At 37.8% G+C, this 22,938-nt stretch overlaps 1 protein-coding gene across 1 annotated transcript in view; it reads left to right on the top strand.

The window, feature by feature from the left end:
* Positions 1 to 22,938, top strand: part of PCLO (piccolo presynaptic cytomatrix protein) — a 118,245-nt gene that overhangs the window by 89,440 nt on the left and 5,867 nt on the right. Inside the window, exons 15-23 of the mRNA XM_018568486.1 lie at positions 223 to 249; positions 1,644 to 1,737; positions 2,806 to 2,877; positions 3,630 to 3,807; positions 10,014 to 10,208; positions 12,038 to 12,217; positions 15,694 to 15,829; positions 18,442 to 18,500; positions 22,039 to 22,173. Coding sequence (XP_018423988.1) covers positions 223 to 249; positions 1,644 to 1,737; positions 2,806 to 2,877; positions 3,630 to 3,807; positions 10,014 to 10,208; positions 12,038 to 12,217; positions 15,694 to 15,829; positions 18,442 to 18,500; positions 22,039 to 22,173 — 1,076 coding nt within the window. The remainder of the gene's footprint in view (positions 1 to 222; positions 250 to 1,643; positions 1,738 to 2,805; positions 2,878 to 3,629; positions 3,808 to 10,013; positions 10,209 to 12,037; positions 12,218 to 15,693; positions 15,830 to 18,441; positions 18,501 to 22,038; positions 22,174 to 22,938) is intronic.

The raw sequence follows: 22,938 nt of genomic DNA, 5'->3' as shown, positions 1-22,938 counted from the left end.
CTGTATATGTATGTGTTGGCTCTTTAGTATTTTCACTGGACCATCTGTGACCGTAACACATTCCTGATCAATGTGGTGCGGGTCATTTTTGTACTGTCAAAATTAATGTATGCCTTTGAGTTATGTCTTTTATGTGTATCTTATATTTTATCTTGGTTGCTTCCTGTGCTTTCACGTCTATGTGTAATGAATGCACTGTGTCTCCATACTGGGTCGTTGCAGCCAAGTCATGGTTGTCCAGAATGCCAGGTAGAGTTTGACTATTTACTTTTATAACTTTAGGGAGCTTTTTTGACTAATTGAAATATCAATGAAACATGAACATTATTGGTGTTATTGGTAACAGCTTGTGAAGTCATTATGTAATCTTCTGTGAAAAAGTTCACTTTGTTTGGACAGCATCATATTGGCTATTAGAACTGTTATAATTACAAATATAACTGTATATAAATATAAAATTTAGATACTACCAAGAAATGGCAATGCTTATGAAAACTGCCTCTGTAAGGCTCCAATGATATTTCAGTACACAGTTCATAGAAATTCCTCTATTTTTACATGTGCATACAGTATATACAGGGGGTACATTACACAAACAAGAGAAAAGGGATGTACAGAAACAAACAAAATCCAACTTGCATTTTTTTTTTTCAGGTTAGTAAATAAAGACATCTGGTTATCTATGAAGCGCCTCTTTTATCCAGGTCAACGTGTAGCTAGTAGTAGTTAGTCACAACACAACTGGATTTGTTCTGTAATGTTAAAGGTGTTTTATAGTTCATCCTAGCCACTTGAACAATAATATCTGCCTACCATGGTGATTGGGTTATGATGTCTCTGCAACCTGTGTGGAAATAAATGCTGGTGTATTTTCCTGACACTTATTAGAACTGGAGATAAGCTACACAATTTCTTCCACAAAAAATAACAAATCCAGTTGACTATCACAAACTACTACTACTGTAGCTACCCCCTATATCTGGTTACTTTGGCCCATGCTACATTTCCATTAGTGTTTATGTATCTGTTCACATGGTAATTTGTGCCACAAGCATATTACTACTATTTTGCAATTTCATAGGATGATTATTAGTTCAGCCCAGCTGTGTAAACAATATGTAAGATTGTACCCGCTAAGTAAAAAGTATGTTTCAGTAAGAGTTTAGTGCCCTAATGAGTAATGCCTCCCAAATGTAAACATCTTCACTTAAGCACTTGCAACTGGAGCTCCAGAGGTGCTAGTAGATGCTTCAACATTAGGTTGAATATATGGAACACCTACACCAGCCTTCTGCTTTAGTTGTTACAATCATATCTGGCCACAAGCTAAACATGCTAGTCATAGTTTGCCTTTCCTGATTGAAGTCAGAGGTGTAATATAATTATGAAGTTACCTTCCTAATGGTCACTGCATGAAGATGGTGAATGACATCCAGTTTATAGATGTTGGCACCATAACTCCAAAGGTAAGAAAGGATCCAGAAAAGTATTTGAGTATATGATGATAAGTAATTGTTATTGCACAATAGCGCATACATCTTGAAACATGAACCTTGGTCAACCACTTCTTACAGTTGATAAGATATTTCTTTTTAAAGTATGTATCATTTACTAAATTATGATAATTCCTCTGTTTCTTTTAGTGCTGAATATAAAAGAAGAACAAAATATGTACAGAAAAGTTTAAACCCAGAATGGAATCAGACAGTGATTTACAAGAACATCTCCATTGAGCAGGTTTGTTGGGTTTGTTTTTAGCACCTACACAGCTTTAACTTTAACTGGAGTAGTTAAATTATTTCATAGTCTTTCATTTAGCGTACATTCATTTTTATCATCATTATTTAATGTGTACTTTTTGCTGCTATACAGTCGAATGCTAGGCAATACATTTTAAAATAAAAAATTGATCTCAAGAGTGGTTTTATTGGCTTAAACCATTATGTGATAGAACAGTATCATAATATTATTTTTATTATCATATTTTATTATTATCACATTTTTAAAACTGGGCTAAACTACCTGGCAAATTGTAATCCTCTGCTACAGAAAGATTTAAACAAGATGAAGCAAATAGCTCCCTATAGAGTAGGCTACACAAGCATGCAGTAACAATCAATCTATCATGATTGAACAATGCTCTAATCACGTCTGATTGATTTCTCCAAGATGCTACTGCTCCTAGCACAAAGACAGAGATTTGAGGGTGCATGTGTTGTTAGACAAGGATTATAGCTGACCTACTTTATTATTTTAGGCAGTACCTACATTGGTATAGTAATTTTTTGATTATTAATTAAGCTTTGTTACAACACTGTTCTGGGGGGTAGAATCTGTTGGGAGATGTCATGACACAACACTGTCAATTGCATGCTTACTTTGCTGTTCAGCTCAGTACCCTTTATCTGGCCTGACTTTTGGGGGCTCTTACCCTTGCCAGTGACCCTTAGTGTTTTTTTAATTAAACATTTTATTTATTTATACACCTGTGCCATACATAGATCATGACAATCTTAGCTTATTTCAGAATAATAAAAATCTTCCTTTTGTAATACCTCCCATAAATATTACTGTGAAAAGTAATAAAATAATATCTGAAAAATAGTAACGCATTGCAAACTGAAGATTGGCTGAAACTAAAGAAAAGTTAGTCAGTTTGAAAGTTTTATGCAACAGAGTCATACTTTAAAATCAATGTTACCATTAAGTTGTTTCATAAGCATGAAATAATCTGCCTGGGAAATTGATGAAGTGGTTGTGACATTGTGAAAAATTTAATTAACCGTGTTTTGAATTTAAATGCAGCTAAAGAAGAAAACTTTAGAAGTTACTGTGTGGGATTATGACAGGTTCTCTTCAAATGATTTTCTTGGTGAGGTAAGCAGATACATAAGAAAAGAGATTTGCAAACTATGCAAATTTGCTAATCCAAAACTGGTTTAAACATTATTGCTTTATGTAACATGTGATGAAAAGTCTTAAAGAAATAAAGTTGATTCAGGTTGCTGTAATTTGTCATATTTTCCCTTATCATGTATATATGCCCAATTTCTTGCAATTGTATTAAATATATGGAATAAGACGTACATATGCTAATGATAATTTGAAAACTTTCTACAGTTAAATCAATAAATATATATATATATAAAGCAATGTTTACCTGTATTTAATGGCTTAAGTATATTTTTCAGTCAACTCCCAGATAGCAAGGATAACTTGCCACAAACTTGTGTCGGGGTTAAATTGTAATTTTGTTAACTTGCTGCACATATTCCTGGCAAGTTGTAGACTTGCAGAACACTTGCAGCACAAGTTCTAGTTGACAATTTTTGAATTTGTAGCAAATTTGCTTGGCAAGTCTACAGCAAGAGTCCTGCAGGTCTTAGCAAGAGCTCTGCAAGCTCGCTGGTCTGGAGACTTGCAATGCAGACTTGCTGTAATTGTGCAACAAAATTGTGAAGCTTGGCAAGTCTGCAAGAGTTTAGCAAGTCATTTTCAAACTTGCAGCACAATTTCTTGCTATCTGGGCTACTACCAAAAAAATAAACACCAACTCAAGTGCATATAAGTTTTATATTTATATGTATTTATGAACATGTGTGATATATATATAAATGCTGTACTTTTAGGTGTTAATAGATTTATCAAATGCTGCCTTTCTCGACAATATGCCACGATGGTACCCATTGAAAGAACAGAGTGAAACGATTGACCACACAAAACACCCTGGTCAAAGCAGTCAGCAGTCACCAAAGCCATCGGTCATTAAAAGCCGAAGTCATGGAATCTTTCCAGATCCATCTAAAGGTAACACATTGTAATACTTAAAAGTTAAATTAAATATTTATTCTTTTTTGATTCTGTGTAGTGTTTAAAATCTGGTAATCAGATGTTTTCTGTATTTCATACATTTATGAATTAAGCCGGAATACACACTTTGGCAACCAGTGTGGAAACTTTGTGAACTAGCATTATTCAAACACACAACAAGGTGATTAGTGTACTTACTACCATTAACAAGTCTTGCCATGCAATAGTGAGGCTAGTTAACATGGGCACCTGGTTACTAACAGCTAATCAGCTTTCTGGTAGTCATTAGTAAATCTGCTTCCCTGCAGGAGGCATATTTACTAAGTGATGCTTGTATTTAGAAAGGACTTAACGAGTCATCATTACAGTATCTGGTTTACATCAATTTCTGAGTAGGCTATATGAGGTGGATCCTTTATTTTCTAGCTCAAATATCTGGATACATTTTTGGAGACATAAACATATGTCATTTCCAAACACAATTGGTTCTATTCGCTTTCAAGACTGAAACTGTAAACCAGAGGTGCACAATAGGGATAGCGCTCGGGTTCACTTCTACCTGTGCCTCTGCAGTATCTTTATTCTTGCAGTAAATCCCCAGCCTGTGCGCTTTCACTCTAGTACATTTGGATCTAGCCTTGCTATTTAAAATAATCCTGCTGCTGGCCAGTTTTACACTGCTGTGTGAACGGCGGTCTCCTAGTTCTAGTAAAACAACTGTCTGTATTTTGTTTCTTTAGTATATTTCAACCAATTCTCCCTCACTGAAAATGTCCTTCTGCTGGCTAATTTTACACTGCTGTATTATCTGCAGTGTCTTAATTCTTTATAGAAGAAACTGGCAAGTGAGAACAGGGACCTTTGCAGTGAACTACTGGCAGTCAAAGTGGGCCTACGGTTTTATTAAAAAGCATGTGTCGCTGTAAGAGTACTTGAGAAAAAGGCTTGTTTTCAAACTTAAATTAATAAGATTAAGGTAATCAATTCCACAGCCAAATATGCCCAGCCAGTGTATGATGTTGCTGAGACCGTCTATAAAAATCATACTCTTTACATCATGTACACATTTAAGGCATCCCCCAAGCAGGTTATTCAATTGATTTTTTTATTTATTCATTTTAATTAGTTTAATTAACATACAAAGATCCAAACTACACTTAATCACATCTAAAACAATAGTAGGGCATACTTAAAGGAAGGCACACTCTTTAATTCACAGCATATCAATCAGCAGGTCTATTCTGGCTCATGTCTAACTACCTGTATCCTCTATTAATACAAATTACATATTTATAATCTTCTAACTAGCCATTTGTTTCACCTAGACGATCCCTGCTGACTACAGCTCCTCTCCTCTACCATTTTGGGTTTACCGGGTCACTACAATTACAACTACAATATTACTTAATTTTGCAAACCACCCCATATGTCTGGCTTCCTCTACAAGCTCCAAAACCTGTCTACCTGAGCCGAGCATTAACCCCCCCAAACTCTCCTACAATTATCCATTACACAATTAATAAACCAAAATGACATAAAGTGGGGAAAAAAACCCACAGAGGAAAGGAGATGGATACTTGGGGCAGGTAAGCATGGTTTTGGTCCTCTCATTCAAAGGATTTAAGTACAGTGGTACCTCGGTTCACGAACGCTTCTGTTCACGAACAATTCGGTTCGCGAACAGGAAGTTCGTAAAAATTTTGCCTCCGTTCGCAAACTCTGAAGATGGCCGCAGTCGTGATGAACACGACTGCGGCCATCTTCCCGCTCTTTTTAAGATAGCAAAAGCTTCATTTATTGAAGTTTTTTGTCATATGACCAAACAAGCGCTTTCGGGACCGCGCAGGGTCCCTTCATCAGGCTATAGCTAAAGCTTGATGAAGGGACCCTGTGCGGTCCCGAAAGCGCTTGTTTGGTCATATGACAAAAAACTTCAATAAATGAAGCTTTTGCTATCTTAAAAGGATTGGTGTGCTGGTGACATTTCTACAATTCTGCTGACATTCGCGGCGCCATCAGCGGTCACTGCGAGCACCCCCCACTACAAGGGACATATCGGTAAGGAGTGCGACAAGGATAGTACTTATTACTTATCATCTTCCCGCTCTGACACATGGTCGTGGCTTCCTGTACTCGAGATTGTGTTCGCAGGGCTGTTGACAGGGCTGTGGACACTTATTGAGAAGCTTTTTTGTGTGCTTTGTAGCACAATAGTGTACAGTATTACTGTATTCAATCCAGCATGGCTCCCAAGAAAGTGCAGAGCAAGCATGGTGGGAGAAAGAAAGCGCAGAGCATTAATGAAGGTGACTAGAATGTGCATAGCGTTAATGAAGGTGACTAGAATGTGCAGAGCGTTAATGAAGGTGACAAGAATGTGCAGAACGTTATTGAAGGTGACAAGAATGTGCAGAGCGTTATTGAAGGTGACAAGGATGTGCAGAGCAAGAATGGTGGTAAAAAGAAAGTGCAGCACAATAATGAAGGTAACAAGAATGTGCAGAGCGTTAATGAAGGTGACAAGAATGTGCAGAGCGTTATTGAAAGTGACAAGGATGTGCAGAGCAAGAATGCTGGTAAAAAGAAAGTGCAGAGCAATAATGAAGGTGACAAGAATGTGCAGAGCGTTAATGAAGGTAACAAGAATGTGCAGAGCGTTATTGAAGGTGACAAGGATGTGCAGAGCAAGAATGGTGGTAAAAAGAAAGTGCAGCTCAATAATGAAAGTAACAAGAAAGTGCAGAGCAAGAATGGTAACAAGGTTTCAAAGAAAATAACCATTGAATTGAAGAAGGAAATTGTAGAAAAGCATGTTTGTGGTATTCGTGTGACTGATCTGGCCTCGGAGTACAAGATGGCGAAGTCGACCATCTCGACTATTTTGAAGAATAAAGATGCCATCAAAGCAACTGATGTGGCAAAAGGAGTAACCATGTTAACCAAGCAGAGGACACAAGTACTGGAAGAGGTGGAAAAACTTCTGTTAGTGTGGTTGAATGAGAAACAGCTGGCAGGTGATAGTGTTAGTGAAGCTATGATCTGTGAAAAAGCCAGGAAATTGCACAGTGATTTGCTGCAGCAAAACCCCTCCACAAGTTCATCTAGTGATGAATTTAAAGCCAGTAGAGGGTGGTTTGAAGAATTCCACAAGAGAAGTGGCATCCACAGTGTGATAAGACATGATGAGGCTTTCAGTTCTGATAAGGCCGCAGCAGAAGCCTACAAGAAAGACTTTGCGGAATTCATGAAGGCAGAAAGATACGTCGCTCAACAAGTGTTCAACTGCGATAAAACAGGGCTCTTTTGGAAGATGCTGCTGAACAGAACCTATATCACGCAGAAGGAAAAGGCACTGCGGGGGCACAAGCCCATTAAGGACTGATTTGCCCTTTTGCTGTGTGCGAAGGCAAGCGCCGATCTGAAGATTAAGCCACTACTGGTGTACCATTCCCAGACCCCTTGTGCATTTAAGGAACAGATTGTGAACAAGGCCAGACTGCCTGTCATGTGGAGGGCCAATGCGAAAGCTTGGATCATAAGGCAATTGTTCATGGAATGGCTGTACGAGGTGTTCGCACCCACCGTTAAAATATATCTTTCTGACAACCAACTGCCTGAGAGGTGCCTTCTTCTGATGGACAATGCCCCAGCACACCCTCCAGCCTTGGTGGATGATATGGACGCTGAGTATGACTTCATAAAGGTCAAGTTCCTCCCCCCCAACACAACACCTCTTCTGCAGCCCATGGACCAGCAAGTGATCTGCAATTTCAAGAAGCTGTACACAAAGGCGCTCTTCACCAGGTGTTTTAATGTCACTGAAGAGACATCTCTGACTCTGAAAGAGTTCTGGAAGAAACATTTCAATGTCGTCCACTGCATCAACCTCATTGACAAAGTGTGGGAAGATGTCACATACCGGACCTTGAAATCAGCCTGGAGGAAACTGTGGCCAGAATGTGTCACTGAACGTGACACGGAAGAGTCTGATGCACAGGTAGTGGAGGAGATTGTGTCCATGGGCAAGACTATGGGTCTGGACGTCCATGGTGCAGACATAGAGGAGCTTGTTGAGGACCATAAGGAGGAGCTGACGACGCAAGAACTTGCTGATCTCCAGAGTGAGCAGCAGAAGGCACTTGTTGAGGAGCATTCCAACGAGGAAGAGGAAGAAAGGGAGGAGGTTAGCAGTGATGTGATAACATCCATAATGGAAAAATGGAATGAGTGCCAGGATTTCTTTGAGAAGCACCACCCCAACATAACTGTGATGAACAGAGTCTTGAATCAGATTAACAACAACGTGGTCTCTCATTTCCGGAGGGTCCTGCAGCGGAAAAAACAAGTGACATTAGACAGATTTTTCGCCAAAATTGACCCTGCAGCTGAGAGACAAAGAAGAGAGGAAACCCCTGAAGGAGATCTCCCCGATGTCCTTATGGAGGAGGACCCTCCCTCCAAGCAATAACCTCCTCCCCACCCACCTTTCCGTCCTCCATGCCAGAAGTCGCCCCAAGAAAGGTTAGTGTTGACTGTCTTCATACTGTGCTTTGTTTCATATTTATGTGGTTACATTTTTTTTTTCAATATGGTTCAGAACGGATTAACCTAATTTACATTGAACCCTATGGGAAAATGTGATTCTGCTCGCGACCAAAAATCGGTTCGTGACCATGTTCGTAGGAGTCAGAACGGATTAACCTGATTTACATTGAACCCTATGGGAAAATGAGATTCAGTTCGCAACCAGAATCGTGGAACCAATTAAGTTCGGGAACCGAGGTACCGCTGTATTTCTATTTGCCCTTGAATCCACTTGAAAAGACACTCTTTGGGCATTGGGCATCTATTTGGCAAATTAAGTTTAATGTTGATAAATATAAAGTTATGCATTTGGGAACTAAAACATGCATGTATTATGCACTCTAGGAGGAGTACAATTGGGGGAGTCAATGATCAAGAAGGATCTGGGTGTTCTGGTAAACCATAGGGGGTGATTTACTAACCTAAACACACGCACGCACCAGGTGCGTGTGATTTTCACATAGCAAAACGTATTTATCAACCAAAAAGTCTCTAAAAGCATATTTCCACTAATGCCATATATGGAAAAATCATGCACATGATGCATATATAATGCTGCTTCACAGTTTAGACAAAAATGGTTAGCTCATGCATTTACATTCCTGCATTCATCAACGCAAGCAACACAACATAGAGCTAATTTACACAACATCACCTTGCAATTCATGCTTGGCTTTGCACAACACACCTGCTGGGTGTGTACACACTACAAAGGTGTTTAGATTCCACCCATAGATCATGCTGGGAGGGAACACACTACAGAGGTGTATACATGTTCGTGGTGTGTTTATAAGGTTAGTAAATCAACCCCATAGACTCCAGAGAGAGAGACATAACCCTGCCCCTATAGAAAGCATTAGTAAGACTTCATCTGAAATATGCAGTTCAGTTTTGGGTACCAGTACATGAAAAGGATGTTGTGGAACTGGAGAGAGTGTAAAGAAGGGCAGCTAAACTGATAAGAGGCATGGAGAAGCTCAGATATGAAGAAAGATTAGCTGAACTTAATTTGTTGTCTCTTGAGATGAGGCAATTAAGGGGAGATATGATTACTATGTTTAAATACATAAATGGTCCATATAGCAAAACTATTCACTTTAAGGTCACTGCAAAGGACAAGGGGGGACTGTTTGCTTCTGGAGGAAAATAGGTTTAACATTTGCATATGGAAAGGCTGGTTCACAGTAGAGCTGTGAAAATGTCGAATAGGCTTCCTCAAGAACAAGTTTTAGCTAGCTCCGTTAACAGTTTAAAAAAAAAACCTGGATGCATTCTTAAATGTATAGCGTATAATTAAATAAAAAAAAATACACATAAAAAAACACCAGAGGTTGTTAATCCAGGGGATAGCCATTTGCCTTATGGGATCTGGAAGAATTTTTTTTGCCTGTTGGAGCAAAGTGAGCCATGCTTTACAGGGTTTTTTCCTTCCTCTGGCTCAAATGTGGGTAACTGTGAGCATAGGGTTCTGTTTATGCGGGGGGTCTTTTTTTTTCTCTGGGTTAAACTTGATGGACTTGTGAATTTTTTCTACCTAACTGTCTAACTGGTGTTTTGGTAGATATAGAATAAGTAAATTCAAATGAAGTATGCAATATTAAAACTTTTTTTACTACTAGATATGCAGGTTCCCACTATAGAGAAATCTCATAGCAGCCCTGGCAGCTCAAAGTCATCCTCTGAGGGACACCTCCGTTCACATGGACCATCACGTAGCCAAAGTAAAGGCAGTGTCACTCAGACCCACCTTGAAGATGCTGGAGCAGCCATCGCTGCTGCCGAAGCAGCTGTCCAACAGCTTCGCCTTCAACCAAGTAAAAGACGCAAATAAATTCCTCAGCATGGCAGCTTAATGTTCATCTGTTGCCTTTTCCTGCTGTTTCCCCTTGTTGACCATTATTTGTTGTCACTACTTGTTCACCTTGTTAAATGTCCTTTATTGTGAAAATTTTGTCCACATTTAATATATGTTACCTAATTTTTTGTTTACTGAAACTTAATGAAACTGGCTGTTTCCTCATTGGTTCATACTACCATCAAAGTGTTTTCATCTCGTATTAAGTCTGTTATGCCCATAGTGTTGATTACTTGTTCAACTTCTGTAGGTAAATCAATCCTCATTTCTTTTTTTTTAAATTAGTTTAAGAATCATAAAGTTTAGAATATTATTTTACATACATATTGCCATATGCATCATCTACATGTAAACATTTATTCACCAACAGATATTTTAAGAAAACCTATGTATGTGATCTCTACCGTATAACCATTGGCCACACCTGACCAGTCATAACACCAAATCACATTATTGTAAATACTTATTCTCATACCATTCTAAGTGAATGCGTAAAAAATCACTGCATGCTCAGACAAATATTCCTAATATGTAAAAAAAAATAAGTGTATTTATGTTTTTTTAAAACTGTAGAATTATTGTAGAGTCTAGATTGTTTTTCTTATAAAGATCAAACTTTTTGGTTTTGGTACAGATGAAAAAAAAGCTCTATAGTTAGGCAGGCATAAAGATGTCAAACGGGTAAAGTTTCACTTAGTAAAAAAAAAATCTACAGTGTAATACAGTATGTACAGACCTTGAAACATGCCCCATAATTCTTAATATCAGTTCTGTAAAATGTAACAAACTTTTTGATGCAAGGGCTTAATGTATATGATGTTATTTGAAACAAAGGAAGGTATAGGCCATACTTAGTAATACTAAATACATGGAAATATGTTCTCTTAACACACATTTTGAGGCGGTAGTCAAATGTAGGATTTCTTTTACAGATCCCTCAGCTTTTTTGTAGTTGCTAAAACATAACTTTGTATTCATTATTTGAAGTGGGGCAACCTAGCCATTGTAGACTGTAACTGTGGGACATACCATGTTTATAATTTTACAGCAGGCTATGCCTATTTAAAAAAAAATCAATCTACTAATAAAAGTTTATGGCAAAATAGTAAAGATAGCAGCAATCCTTTCTGCATAGTGACCTAATTCTGCTGTGTATGGTTAAATGTCTGGTTATACAAATCCACAGCTAAATTTACAACCAATCATTGCTATGTTTCACATCACTGTGGACGCTACAGATTTCCTATTATATGCCTGTTATTTTCAGATATATAAAGACAGATTATAGAGACAGTGATAATATACACGGAAACTATGATTCCTTATGTTAAACCAAGCACTTTTATTGTAAATAATAATTTGCTTTTGTTTTCAACCTTATGGTATAGCTATTTATATTTATGCTTCAACAGAAAACAGGAAATCCATTTCCTGAACAGCGCTATTGTGATGTTATGGAATATGACTTGTTATTACAATCAGGAGCCCAGAGTTTTTGCTTAAGTGAATGAAAACTTTCTAAGAGACATACTTGTGTTTGTCACAGGAATTTGTTATTGCATGTATTCTCACAGGATTAAAACCATGGTGGGAAACATTTTTAAACCAATAAAAAGAAACAGCCAGTTTTAAAGCCCCTTAATGCTGTGCATGTGGTGTCTCTTTGATGTTAAAAACACTACCTATCTGAATACAGAAAAGAACACTTCTGTTTGCATGAATAACATTTAAGCTGGTTCCATCTGAGGATACATACTATGGGTTTCCATTTCACCCACACTGCCACAGCAGCACATAAAAGCAATCAGTGTAATTATGCCAGGAATCAGCATAGACACAGCATAGCAGGAGTACTCCCAATTCAAAGAACTCAGTCTGACAATCTGCCTTCACCAGCAAATGACAGCAAAGACCAAAGCCAGCTTGCACTCAAGAAGGTGATGTCCGATGGGTCCGTCAAGGCTGAAGGTAAGGTGTAATAGTACTATATACCAACAAATTTACTACCTGATTGTTGTTTCCCTATAATAAAATATTCCACTGCTTGTCATCAAGCAAAAGTTATAATTGCAACTTAATTGCAAGTTCTTGTGAATACAAAATGTATTTTCAGGCTAGAAAACCCAGTTTTAAAGTCAATTGGTAGTGGTTCTGTATATATTTTCTGCATATATTCTTTAAGGTCATTCTTTCGGCTCAGCCGATCCAGATGTTGGATCGGCTGAGTCGAACTCCTTCTGCACTTCGGATCAGCCGAACATGCTGAGCATGTTCGGCTGATCCGAAGCCACACGAAGCAAGCCGATGTACGGCTGAAATCAGCCGTACCAGCCTGAAGTGAATAGCCGAACAGTGTTCGGCTCACTTCACTTCTGATCGGTCATTCACTCGGCTGCCCTCGGCAGCTTTGTGAATAGACCCCATAGTTGTGCCTTCACCCAAGATGTGATGCTGTCATCTCTCCACTCTTGGTGTGCCACTGATGCTGAGTTCTTAGTGGTTTCTCTGTAAACTGCAGGGACATTCAATAAAGTGTTTCCAAAATACTGAAAGCACTGTCCAGGTTGTAAATATGAGCTGGACTGGGGGTTCATATTACTGTACTAGTGATTGTTAATGCTAAATTTATCAGTATTTGCATACTAATACCCTCCTATTATGATTTCACTAAATTGTGCACTGCCAGGAGAAGTGTACATCTTCATAGTGGTAGTTTTGTTGGTAATTTATCACAAACTTTACTAAATAAAATTTGAAATTTTATTAAAGAGAAATACAATACAAAAAATATATGTTCAAACTCTTTCTTGTTTATATATGTATAGGGAAGGCATACTTAGTTTTTGTTGCCTTATTTGGCTTGTTGCATGGCAAGGCATACTTTTTAAAAGATTGCACAAGCAAAAAAATATATTGTTGTTTTCCTTTTGTATGTGAAATAATAAAAATTTATATGGTTGAGAAGTTGCAGATTAGCACAATCCTATAATTTGTTCCACTGAGAATTTATTGCAGATGAGTTCTTACTGGATCCTTAATTATACACAGTGCTGGCAAAGTACTTCCACCAATGTCACAGTCTGGGATTTGACGTTAGGCTGAACTGTAGATTGCTATTGAGGGATTGTTCACTGTAAATGCTCAATTTAATCAGTGCTGAAGTTATGTGTACTTGTAATTGTTCTTCAGCCATCTACAGCAATAACATATTGTCAGAGGTTCTATCGATAACCCAATTTGCTAAATATTTGTTTTAAATTGGTTTCTGTATTTCCCCAGTGGAGAGATTTCCTATAACTTGGCAGGAAGTGAGAGGGAATCCCCCCAACAAATACAGATACAGACAGCAACTAAAACCTGAAAAAGATATTAAAGTGACACTAAACTCAGGAGTTAAATTTTAAAAATACATTCAAGCACCCTATTAACACAAATGTATATTTGTGTATCACTTAGCTGTAGATCCTCAAATAATCTCTGGAGGGTGGCTACTTTTGTTCCCCATGGTGCCTGTGTGTGTTGTAAAGTAGCCACGACTCCAAGCTCACTCCTGTGATGGACTACCAACAATATAAATTAATAAATTAAACACTAGAGTGTAGTCCATCATGGCAGCAAACTTGGAGTGGTGGCTACTTTACAACACACACAAGGACCATGGGGAGCAAAAGTAGCCACCCTCCAGAAGGAAGGACAGTGTCAGCACCAATTCAGAGGTGATTTGATGATCTACAGCTGAGTGATACACAAATAAACTACATTTTTGTTAATAGTTAGGGTGCTTGAATGTATTTTTAAGGTTTAACTCCTGAGTTTAGTATGACTTTAACCCTTTCTCATTTTATCCAAAACAAAATAAAACCTTTTGGCTGCAGTTAGCCTGTAAGTCATGAATACACAAAGTACACCCAGAAATCAGTACTTGCTCACACATTTAGAAGTAAACAAAAGGAATATATTTTCTGAAACAAATCTAGGGAACATATTTATAAAACAGTGGATGAGACATTAGCTAAACATTTACTGTTGATGAATCATTCACTATAATTTTAATCACATGCACTAGGAAAATACACTTGCACTGAATGGTTAGTGAATGTCACATTTACTGTTTTAGAAATATACTGCTATTTATATTCATGAAAGGGGATGTACAGTACTAATAACTTGCTGTTGCTCCTCAGAAAAGTATCATAGTAAAAAAAAGCTTGGCAGGAGTGGACAACTTGGAAACAGAAACAATCTTTTTACATATTCCTTTAAAAGATATCCACTGACTGACCATATAGCATAGAGTTCCAAATCTGAAGACCTGACTGACAGGCCAACTAAGTGGGAAAGAAAATTGCAATACTCTGGGAAATCTTCATGTTTAAAAAAAATCAATCTACTAACAGCATGTGGTTACATACTAATCTTACCTAATCTTACCACACTCAAAAGAACATGTATTGATGTGTCCACTTTGAGGACATCCTAACTCACTTTCTGCCCCAGCTGAAATGGGGTTATTGGGAGACAGTAAAGCAAAAATGCATGAAGAGTGGATAATCTAAGCATATTAATATTGCTGTCTGTGGCTTCCTGACCTGATGATACATGTGCTATCTTATTTATTTTATTGTTATAGTCTTTTATTAAAATTTGTCTGGAGCTGGGCTAGACTTAGGCTGAGTTTATTGTGTAACAGAGGCAATTGAAATTACATTTTTACGCCTGGGTAGTAAAGGCCCCAAATTTGAAGCACAGAAAATGATATAATTTTAATTAAATATTTAGGAAATAAAAGATCGGTTCATAAGATGTATTAACAAAACCACAGAAAACAATTAATATTCAGGTGCTTCTTTAAAAAAAAAAACAAAAAAACCCTGTGTTTAGTCTACAAAATATTATCTTAAACCTGCATAGAAAACAAACTTAGAAGCCAGTTCATTTACATGCTCAATCACTGACAACCTAGAATGAACAAAATAGACAATATCTAGCCCTAACTTATAATATATTAACACTCATTAAAGGGAAATATTAAATGAGCCTTTATACATATATACAGTGCAGCTTACTTACTGTATATGTGGAACAGTATGTCAAGCAATGTGAAAGTTAAATTTTTCAAAGATAATTATTTTATACATTCCATAAGCAGTAATAGGGAGATCACCTAACATGTACTGTGCTGATTCAATAATCACAGGCTGAATAATTGTTTATTATTAAAATGCATACATTCTGCATTCTGTAAGTTTAACACAAGTTTTACGAAATGTAAATTGTATATTTATATTATCAGCATACTGTATTTATGTTTGTTACTGTAGTGAGTCTTGTACTAGGTGTTTAGGAGTTTTATATCTTTCCAATGTTGTATTATATTGCATAATTTTAGGAATCATATTTTATTTCCATTGTCTATAATTTGCCATCTGCCTCTTTTTGTACAGCACGAACGACTCACAGGACTACTGAATCTACTGTTTCTACAACTTCTTCAGCGAGTAGCTATGTCAATGGGTACAACATGGAAAATGATGGCAACAATACACAGGGAGAAAACAATCTGTTTCAAGTTCCCAGAATGTAAGTCATTTTTGTTTTCTTTGCAAGGAAAAATTGCAGCCTACCTTATTACTAATGTAAGCTGATTTCTTTCTAATGTAAGGTAATTTTTACCTGCAAATAGTTTTTGAGGCATCTTTTCACATTTTTACATGCCAAATGTTCTATGACTGTATTTCTGGAAGTTAGTTCGCATTCTAGTCTGAGCAGGAAGCACAACCGGAAAATGTTGTTTGTTTGGATAAAGTGGGGAAGGTTTATAACCTCTTTTTGCAAATTTTGTTAGACTGAAGAAGGGATAGAATATCTGTAAGGTTTTATAAGGGCATGTGTCAATGGGCAAATGCAGCTTGCTTTTAGGTACCTTCTGCTTCCATTTTGCAACCTTTTGAGATGTTTGAGATCATACAGAATTCATTCATAGGTGTATTTGACCTGCATGTAACTTCCTTGTGACCTGAATTTGACCTCATTCTATGTTGCATCAACTGCTTTTAAGTTGATTTTACATTCCCATTGACTTGTCTGGGGGTAGAAAAACATTTATGACAGAAACAAAAGAATGTTGCTTCTGGTCCTTATTGTTCATGTCACCAATAGTAAGATATTCTCTCACTTCCTTTCACATTATTTTGAGTCATGGGAACACAATATAAGGGGTCATAAAGAAACTGCAAAGTAATACATGGAATTGGAATAGAATGGGAAAGACATAAACCTGGCAAACATTTTGCATTATTTTTTTGGGTCCCTAAAGGCCAAATGTATCCTTACTTCCTGCTGTATCAGTGGGGGGAGAATGGTGGCAATTCTTTGCAACATCAACACAGACAGCAATAAAACCTGCTGGATGTCCTAACCCTTCCCCACCCTACTTAAAGCCAAAAAATTGTGGGTGTTTTTATTTACCTTTTACCTTTTGGGGGACAGGATGCGGGGATGAAGCCTATGTCCCCTCAACATTGGGGATAAGGTGCCATGCAAGGGGGCTTTGCCACCCACACGTTCAAGGTACCCTCCAAATTTTGAAGGCATGTGGCTACATATTGTTACCTATTCACAACACAGAGTCAAAAATCAAATAAACATGACCACAATGTGGCATGTTTTTCACTTAAAAAAAGTTCTCCCATTTAAATGCAACATCAACCATGTCATCCAGCAAAGATGATCAATCATGATGACCTGCCAACACAACAACCTGCCACATGTAAAGATGTTTGCCTGCCTCTACTCTCATCGCAAATGTTAATGGCTAAACATGGTCATTACCATATTCGGTCAATTAAATCACCCAGGATCCCCTGGCACATCTGCTTACAGATTCAGCTGGCCTGGGAACTATTTTTTTGCGGAGGTAGTGCTACTGCCACAAAATGACAGACTTTCATCTGATTTGGTTAATGCAAACATCAGCCAGGGATTCAGGCAGGCAAACTGGACAAATGTGACAAACCCAGAGCTCATACCTAGTTCTGGATCATAGAGCTAGAGTATTTAAGTAAGTGAGCCAGCATTAATGCCAGACAGCTTGTATCTTTAGAAGGAGGTCAGCAATGACAGGCCCATATATGACAAGTTTACTTTATGCTTATTACATTTACATGTGTAACTAAACGGCTTTGTAGTTCCTTTAATGGACCTTGTATAAAAAGGGAGACAAATATGTTGGGTCTTTATCTCACATTTCCTTTTCTCTACTTTTCAGCTGATTTACATTTGATTTGTGTTTTTGGCATCTCTTCCCTAGGTCTATTTTTCTCTTGGGTGTTTAGAATGCTGTATAGGAACCCTTTAAAAAAAAGACTGAAAACATTCATATGCTTTTATGATTTGACAAAACATAAAAAGTAATTTGTAAAAGTTAAATGTGAAAGGTATCTAAACTCAAGAAAAAAAAATGTATTGCAATTAGCAGTCCCTAGATGCGGTGACTATATTAGGGTTTTTTTGTTTTTTTTTTATTTTTTTACTTGGTAATCCTTGCCAGTCAGTAACGTCATGCTGTTATTTCCTGGTTTAGCATGACTGCTTCTCTGGCCAGCTCGCTGCTTACTGGACCAAAATGATGATACCCCGTTTAGTTAGGACATGAGGTAGAGAGGTGACATAGGGCAGTGTTCCCCATATATCAACGTACCCCCCTCAGCGGGCCACGGTAAAATTATCAAACGTTGACCGGTCCGCGGCGATAAAAAGGTTGGGGAGCACTGACATAGGGCATTGCATTGCTGAACTGGAAAGATACATCTCTCACTTTTATGGCTATGAAGTATGGAAAATTAGTGTAAATAATAAGAATTAGCACACAGAATTACCAATCCTTCAAATAGGTGCATGTTTGTATTTAACCATATATTTAGCTGTTTGCCTGGTGCGGCACTTTAAATACTTTAAATGGGTTTGTTAGATTTACTACAGCTAGGAACAGCTATAAATATAATCAGACATGAATAGCTATTGTTATTAAGCAATCAATACATTCCCTAACCTTTCACCAATATATTGCCTTTTAATCAGTAAAACAGAAAACATAGTCACTCTGCCACCAACAGGATAAAGATATACTGTATGTTTCAATGTAACTTTGTAAGATTTCAAAGAAGTCATCTTCATTAATTTTGTTTTCAAAGTGGAAAAATGAATCAAAATGGACAAGACCAAACTGGAATGGGCTTGACTGAAACAGAGGGTAAGTCATATCTAGTCACTTGGCTATGTCTGCTTGAATTCCATTTGGCAGTCCTTTGTTTTGATGACCTAATTATAATCATTAAACATACCTCTACAGGTAAACAGGTTATGCTGTCAGTATACTATGTTACAGATACTGGCATGATTCAACTCTCATCCCAGCTGTAGACTTAAGAGTGAGAGAGGCAGAACCAGTGTTCCTTGTTTATATGTGTTGGCAGGGGTGTAGGAGCCTGATGAGTGTAATTAAATATATTAAAACTACAAAATGTAAAAAAAAATCTGAACATTGTTATTAATGAAGCAGTCACTTGTGTCACAAGCTAAATGAACAGCAGAATTCATACCACTCTATGCTGTTTAGAAACATGCTGTTGCTTACAATGAATAGGGATACGGTTTAGAATCACCGCTACCATGGATTTGGGGAAAATCCTGTGTTTTGGGACTTGTGGCCAAGGCAAAATTATGTGCAATTTGCCCAGGATAATTTTAGCATTGCAGGGCCTTTGAACTTTGGTATCTATTCACGAATCAGCCGAAGGATCTAGCCGGACCTTCGGTCGATCCTACGGCTAGCTTTGGCCCCAGGACCCCTTCGGTTCAGTAGAACCGAAGGGGTCCACAATAGCCCGTACAGCTCCCGAACTTAACCGAGAGGCTCAGTCAAGCCGAAGGCATATGCCTCGGCTCGGCTGGGCCGCGCTGAAAGTTGAAGCTGGCCGAGCGGCCGGCCATTGGCCGGCTGACAGCCTGCTTCTGACAGCTGGGCGGGGCCAGCCGTGATCTTATGGCTGGGTCCGGTCACTTGCAGAGAGATCAGTGTCCCTGGTTACCAGCTAACCAGGGACACTGATCTCCAGACAGCAAACTCTCAAGGGCGCTCCGGGAGTCTCCCGCTCCCGGCCGCCCAGGAGAGAAACACTGCTTTCTGTTTTTTTTTCTTTATTCTGACACGGAGCCGTGTCAGAATAAAGACAGTGATGTGCTAACGGAATTATTCTTGTTTGAATAGTACAGCTAATTACCCTTTCCAATACATGTAAAACGTCTTGAAAAGTCTGTTATCTGGAAGTTAAGGAAAGTTCTCTCGTTAATCATAAAGACAGCTATTTTCTACAATGTAATATTGAAAAATTACCAAAATGTTAAAATACACTGTTATATTTAATATTATTTTGAAAAGCATTACCAAAAATCACATCAGATATCTCTAATCTTCAAAGATGGGCCTTAGATCCTCAACAAAGTCTGCCTTATGGATCAGCAACAGAACATTATCTGTCATTTGTTTAAAATTAAACTTATAAAACATATCTTACCAAAATGATGACTGATATCATGATATGTTTGAAGTGAAGCCAACTTTGTAAAATCTGTAAGTCATCACTTCAATTGGTATACCTCCATATAATATAACTTGTTCTTACAGACAAGTGTTCTGCAAAATTGATCTCAAAGCATACACAGATAAAGTTGTTTTTTTTCAGGGCTGCTGCTACCTGCATGCTTGCTTGGGGAAGATCCAATGCTTAATAATGGGTGCATTTCTACTTTCAAGTAAATTGTTTGAGCAAGGCAATTCAAGATATATAAAATACGAGAATTCAATATAAGAACATCTCAATAGACACCTAAATGCAGGTAAACAACCCATAGACGTGAGATGACAGTTGTCCAGACTGGGCAATGATCTCATGTCTAAAGCGGCAGGCAAATGCCCACTGGCTAAGAGCTCTGTGGGAAAACATCAGTCAGGCAACCTGCACTAATTGCTATTGTACACTGAGATAGGCAGCACCAGTCTCTGCCTTCATTGACATAAACTTGTTAGGCTAGCAGATCGGAACTTGCAATTTTATGGAACATTCTGTAATGCCCTAAAGATATTCAACGAGAATGGCCAGATCATACCCACCTGCCCAGTTATCCTCTAATCTCTACAGGAAAGCCTTTGGAAACTTAGAAAATGAAAACAAGACTGTGCTATGCTTCAGTAATGAAAAAGAAATACTGTATATACAGTGTGTGTATATATATATATAGATATATCTATAGATATATATAGATATATCTACAGATATATCTATATATAAATACAGTATATATCTGTGTGATACTGATTAGGGTAGCTAACTTAAACACATTTTAAAACACAGATATTAAAACGAAAGTGTAACGTGCTAAATCATAATCTCAAAATCCAATAATGCTTAATCTTCAGTGAATACATATATCAAACTGTGTAAAGTCTTGAATATTAGTCTTGAATATTAGATAGAGCTTGCTAAATATTTGCAATCACCACCAGTTAATTTACACTACGTGTACCCCACAACTTAATCCGCACTCACCAGATTGAGTGTGACCTTGTATGTTATACTGAGGTCATTACTGCATATATTCCACAGAACTATTCCAGTTTTATCCGGGAGATCTGGTCACACAGATCCCGCAGGTACCTCCTGATCACATTGGTTAATGGAATTCCAGACAGCCTAATATCATCAAAAAGGATTTCAAAGCACCCTGGAACTTCTTCTCTGTGCATCTTTCAGCTTTAATACCACTTGAAAACTCCAGGATATAAAACACAGCTCATTGAGTAAAAACATTTATTAAAATCAATAAATAAAACTTAATTGCACTTACATCCAACTACTGTATATGCATACAAGCATAGCAGAAAGCAATCAACATCCAAAATCAGTCATCAGACTCCACTCGATGCCTTTTGTCAGTATTGATTTTATCAAGAGTGGTGGCAGCTGGCAGCCTTTGGAAAGCTGCTGACCACCAAGCAAAGTTTGAGTCAGCCACACAGAGCTAGTGTTTCTTTCAGAACACATATGTATTAAAAAGCTCCCTGGAAAAAAAGCTACAATCTCATCATTTCTTTATTTCTTATACATAGTTGCACATAAATACACCCTTCTATATTATTTGTATATAACAATATGCTCTAGTTTTGGAGTTTTCTTTTTCTTTTTATCACAGCAAGGGAACGATTATTACCAGTGTACTTTATTGCTTATAGTGGCAGTAAATAGAAAATGGCTCACCATGGAAACATTAATTCATTCATGCTTGTTGTAGACTTGAAGTGCTTGATTTAGTTTTCCAAGCTGTAACACAAAGCCATCGTTCATAGTTATTGTCTTAGTTCTCCTACAGATATGCCAGAAAAAAATATTTATTTTCTCACAAGATTTTAGGTATAACATGTTTTTATTTGACAATAGTAAAAAGCAAATTATAGATTAGAATACCCAGTGTTAGAAAAGTGATTACTGGTACCCATGTAAACAAAACAATAAAGACATATTATTCTACTATCTAGCACATTTATGAAGGTACTGCAGAATGCAATAACCTGTAACAATCAATCATTTTTCAGTTTACTTGACTTGAGTAGTTTGATTAAAAATATTTTAGTTCTAATTGGTTGCTGTTTTGTACAATGATGTTTACTGAACGGGCCTGGTAATGTCTGTATAAGTGTTCTATGGACTTACATTTACCTAAATGAATTTCAGGTAAAACCCAAGTTATGGGTGAAATCAAAATTGCTCTGAAAAAAGAAATGAAGACAGACGGAGAACAGCTGATAGTGGAGATCCTACAGTGTAGAAATATAACATATAAATTTAAGTCTCCCGACCATCTACCAGGTATCTGCATTTTTTTATTTTTCACATTCATTAAGTTAAATAAATTACTTGCACAAACCTAGTTAGTCATTAAAATCTTGCAAACCCAAACTGGGCAACAAAGGTTTAATGCCAGTCATTACTAAATCCCAAAGTAGCTTAGCAAATATGTGTACGGTAAGTGGGCAGCTTGAGGTGTCCCTTATGGCCAACAGGTCTCACAACTGGAAAGTGTAAGCTGCTAATGCAGTAGGTGCAAACCCACCTCACACATGTCTGTATTGTAGAAAGTTTGACTTGCATACTTAACGTAAAGATGAAAATGTCAGTCTTAAGCTAGGCCATACACCTATAGATTTTCTGCAGATTTTCTATGGTCAGATGTAAAAAGTGCAACAGATTCCTCCATCTACGCTAAACTGTGTGGATGGAGGAATCTCCCACTGGGCCAAGCTTCAATATCTTGCTAGTCGGCCCCGCAGGCTCTCAAAACACTTGAACATTGCCTGCATCTAATAAGATTGTTCAGGTGTTTTGAGAGCCAGTGGGCAGACAAGCAGGATATTGAAGCTTGGCCCAGTGGGAGATTCCTCCATTCAGAGACCTAGGTGCTAGGCTGAAGGAAAGGACCTCCACGGTAGTTTTCTCAGAGATACTACCGGTGCCAAGAGCCACTCCGGACAGACAGCGCGAGTTGAGGGAGCTTAACAAGTGGCTCCGGAGCTGGTGTCAGATGGAAGGTTTTGGTTTCCTGGAGAACTGGGCTGACTTCGCAGTCGGCTATCG

The sequence above is a fragment of the Nanorana parkeri genome, unplaced genomic scaffold (genome assembly GCF_000935625.1).
Source record: "Nanorana parkeri isolate BGI_ZX_2015 unplaced genomic scaffold, ASM93562v1 scaffold1196, whole genome shotgun sequence".
In the NCBI taxonomy this organism is placed as follows: Eukaryota; Metazoa; Chordata; class Amphibia; order Anura; family Dicroglossidae; genus Nanorana; species Nanorana parkeri.
The sequence above is the reverse complement of the archived record's forward strand: the minus strand, read 5'-3'. Positions and strand labels throughout refer to the sequence as shown.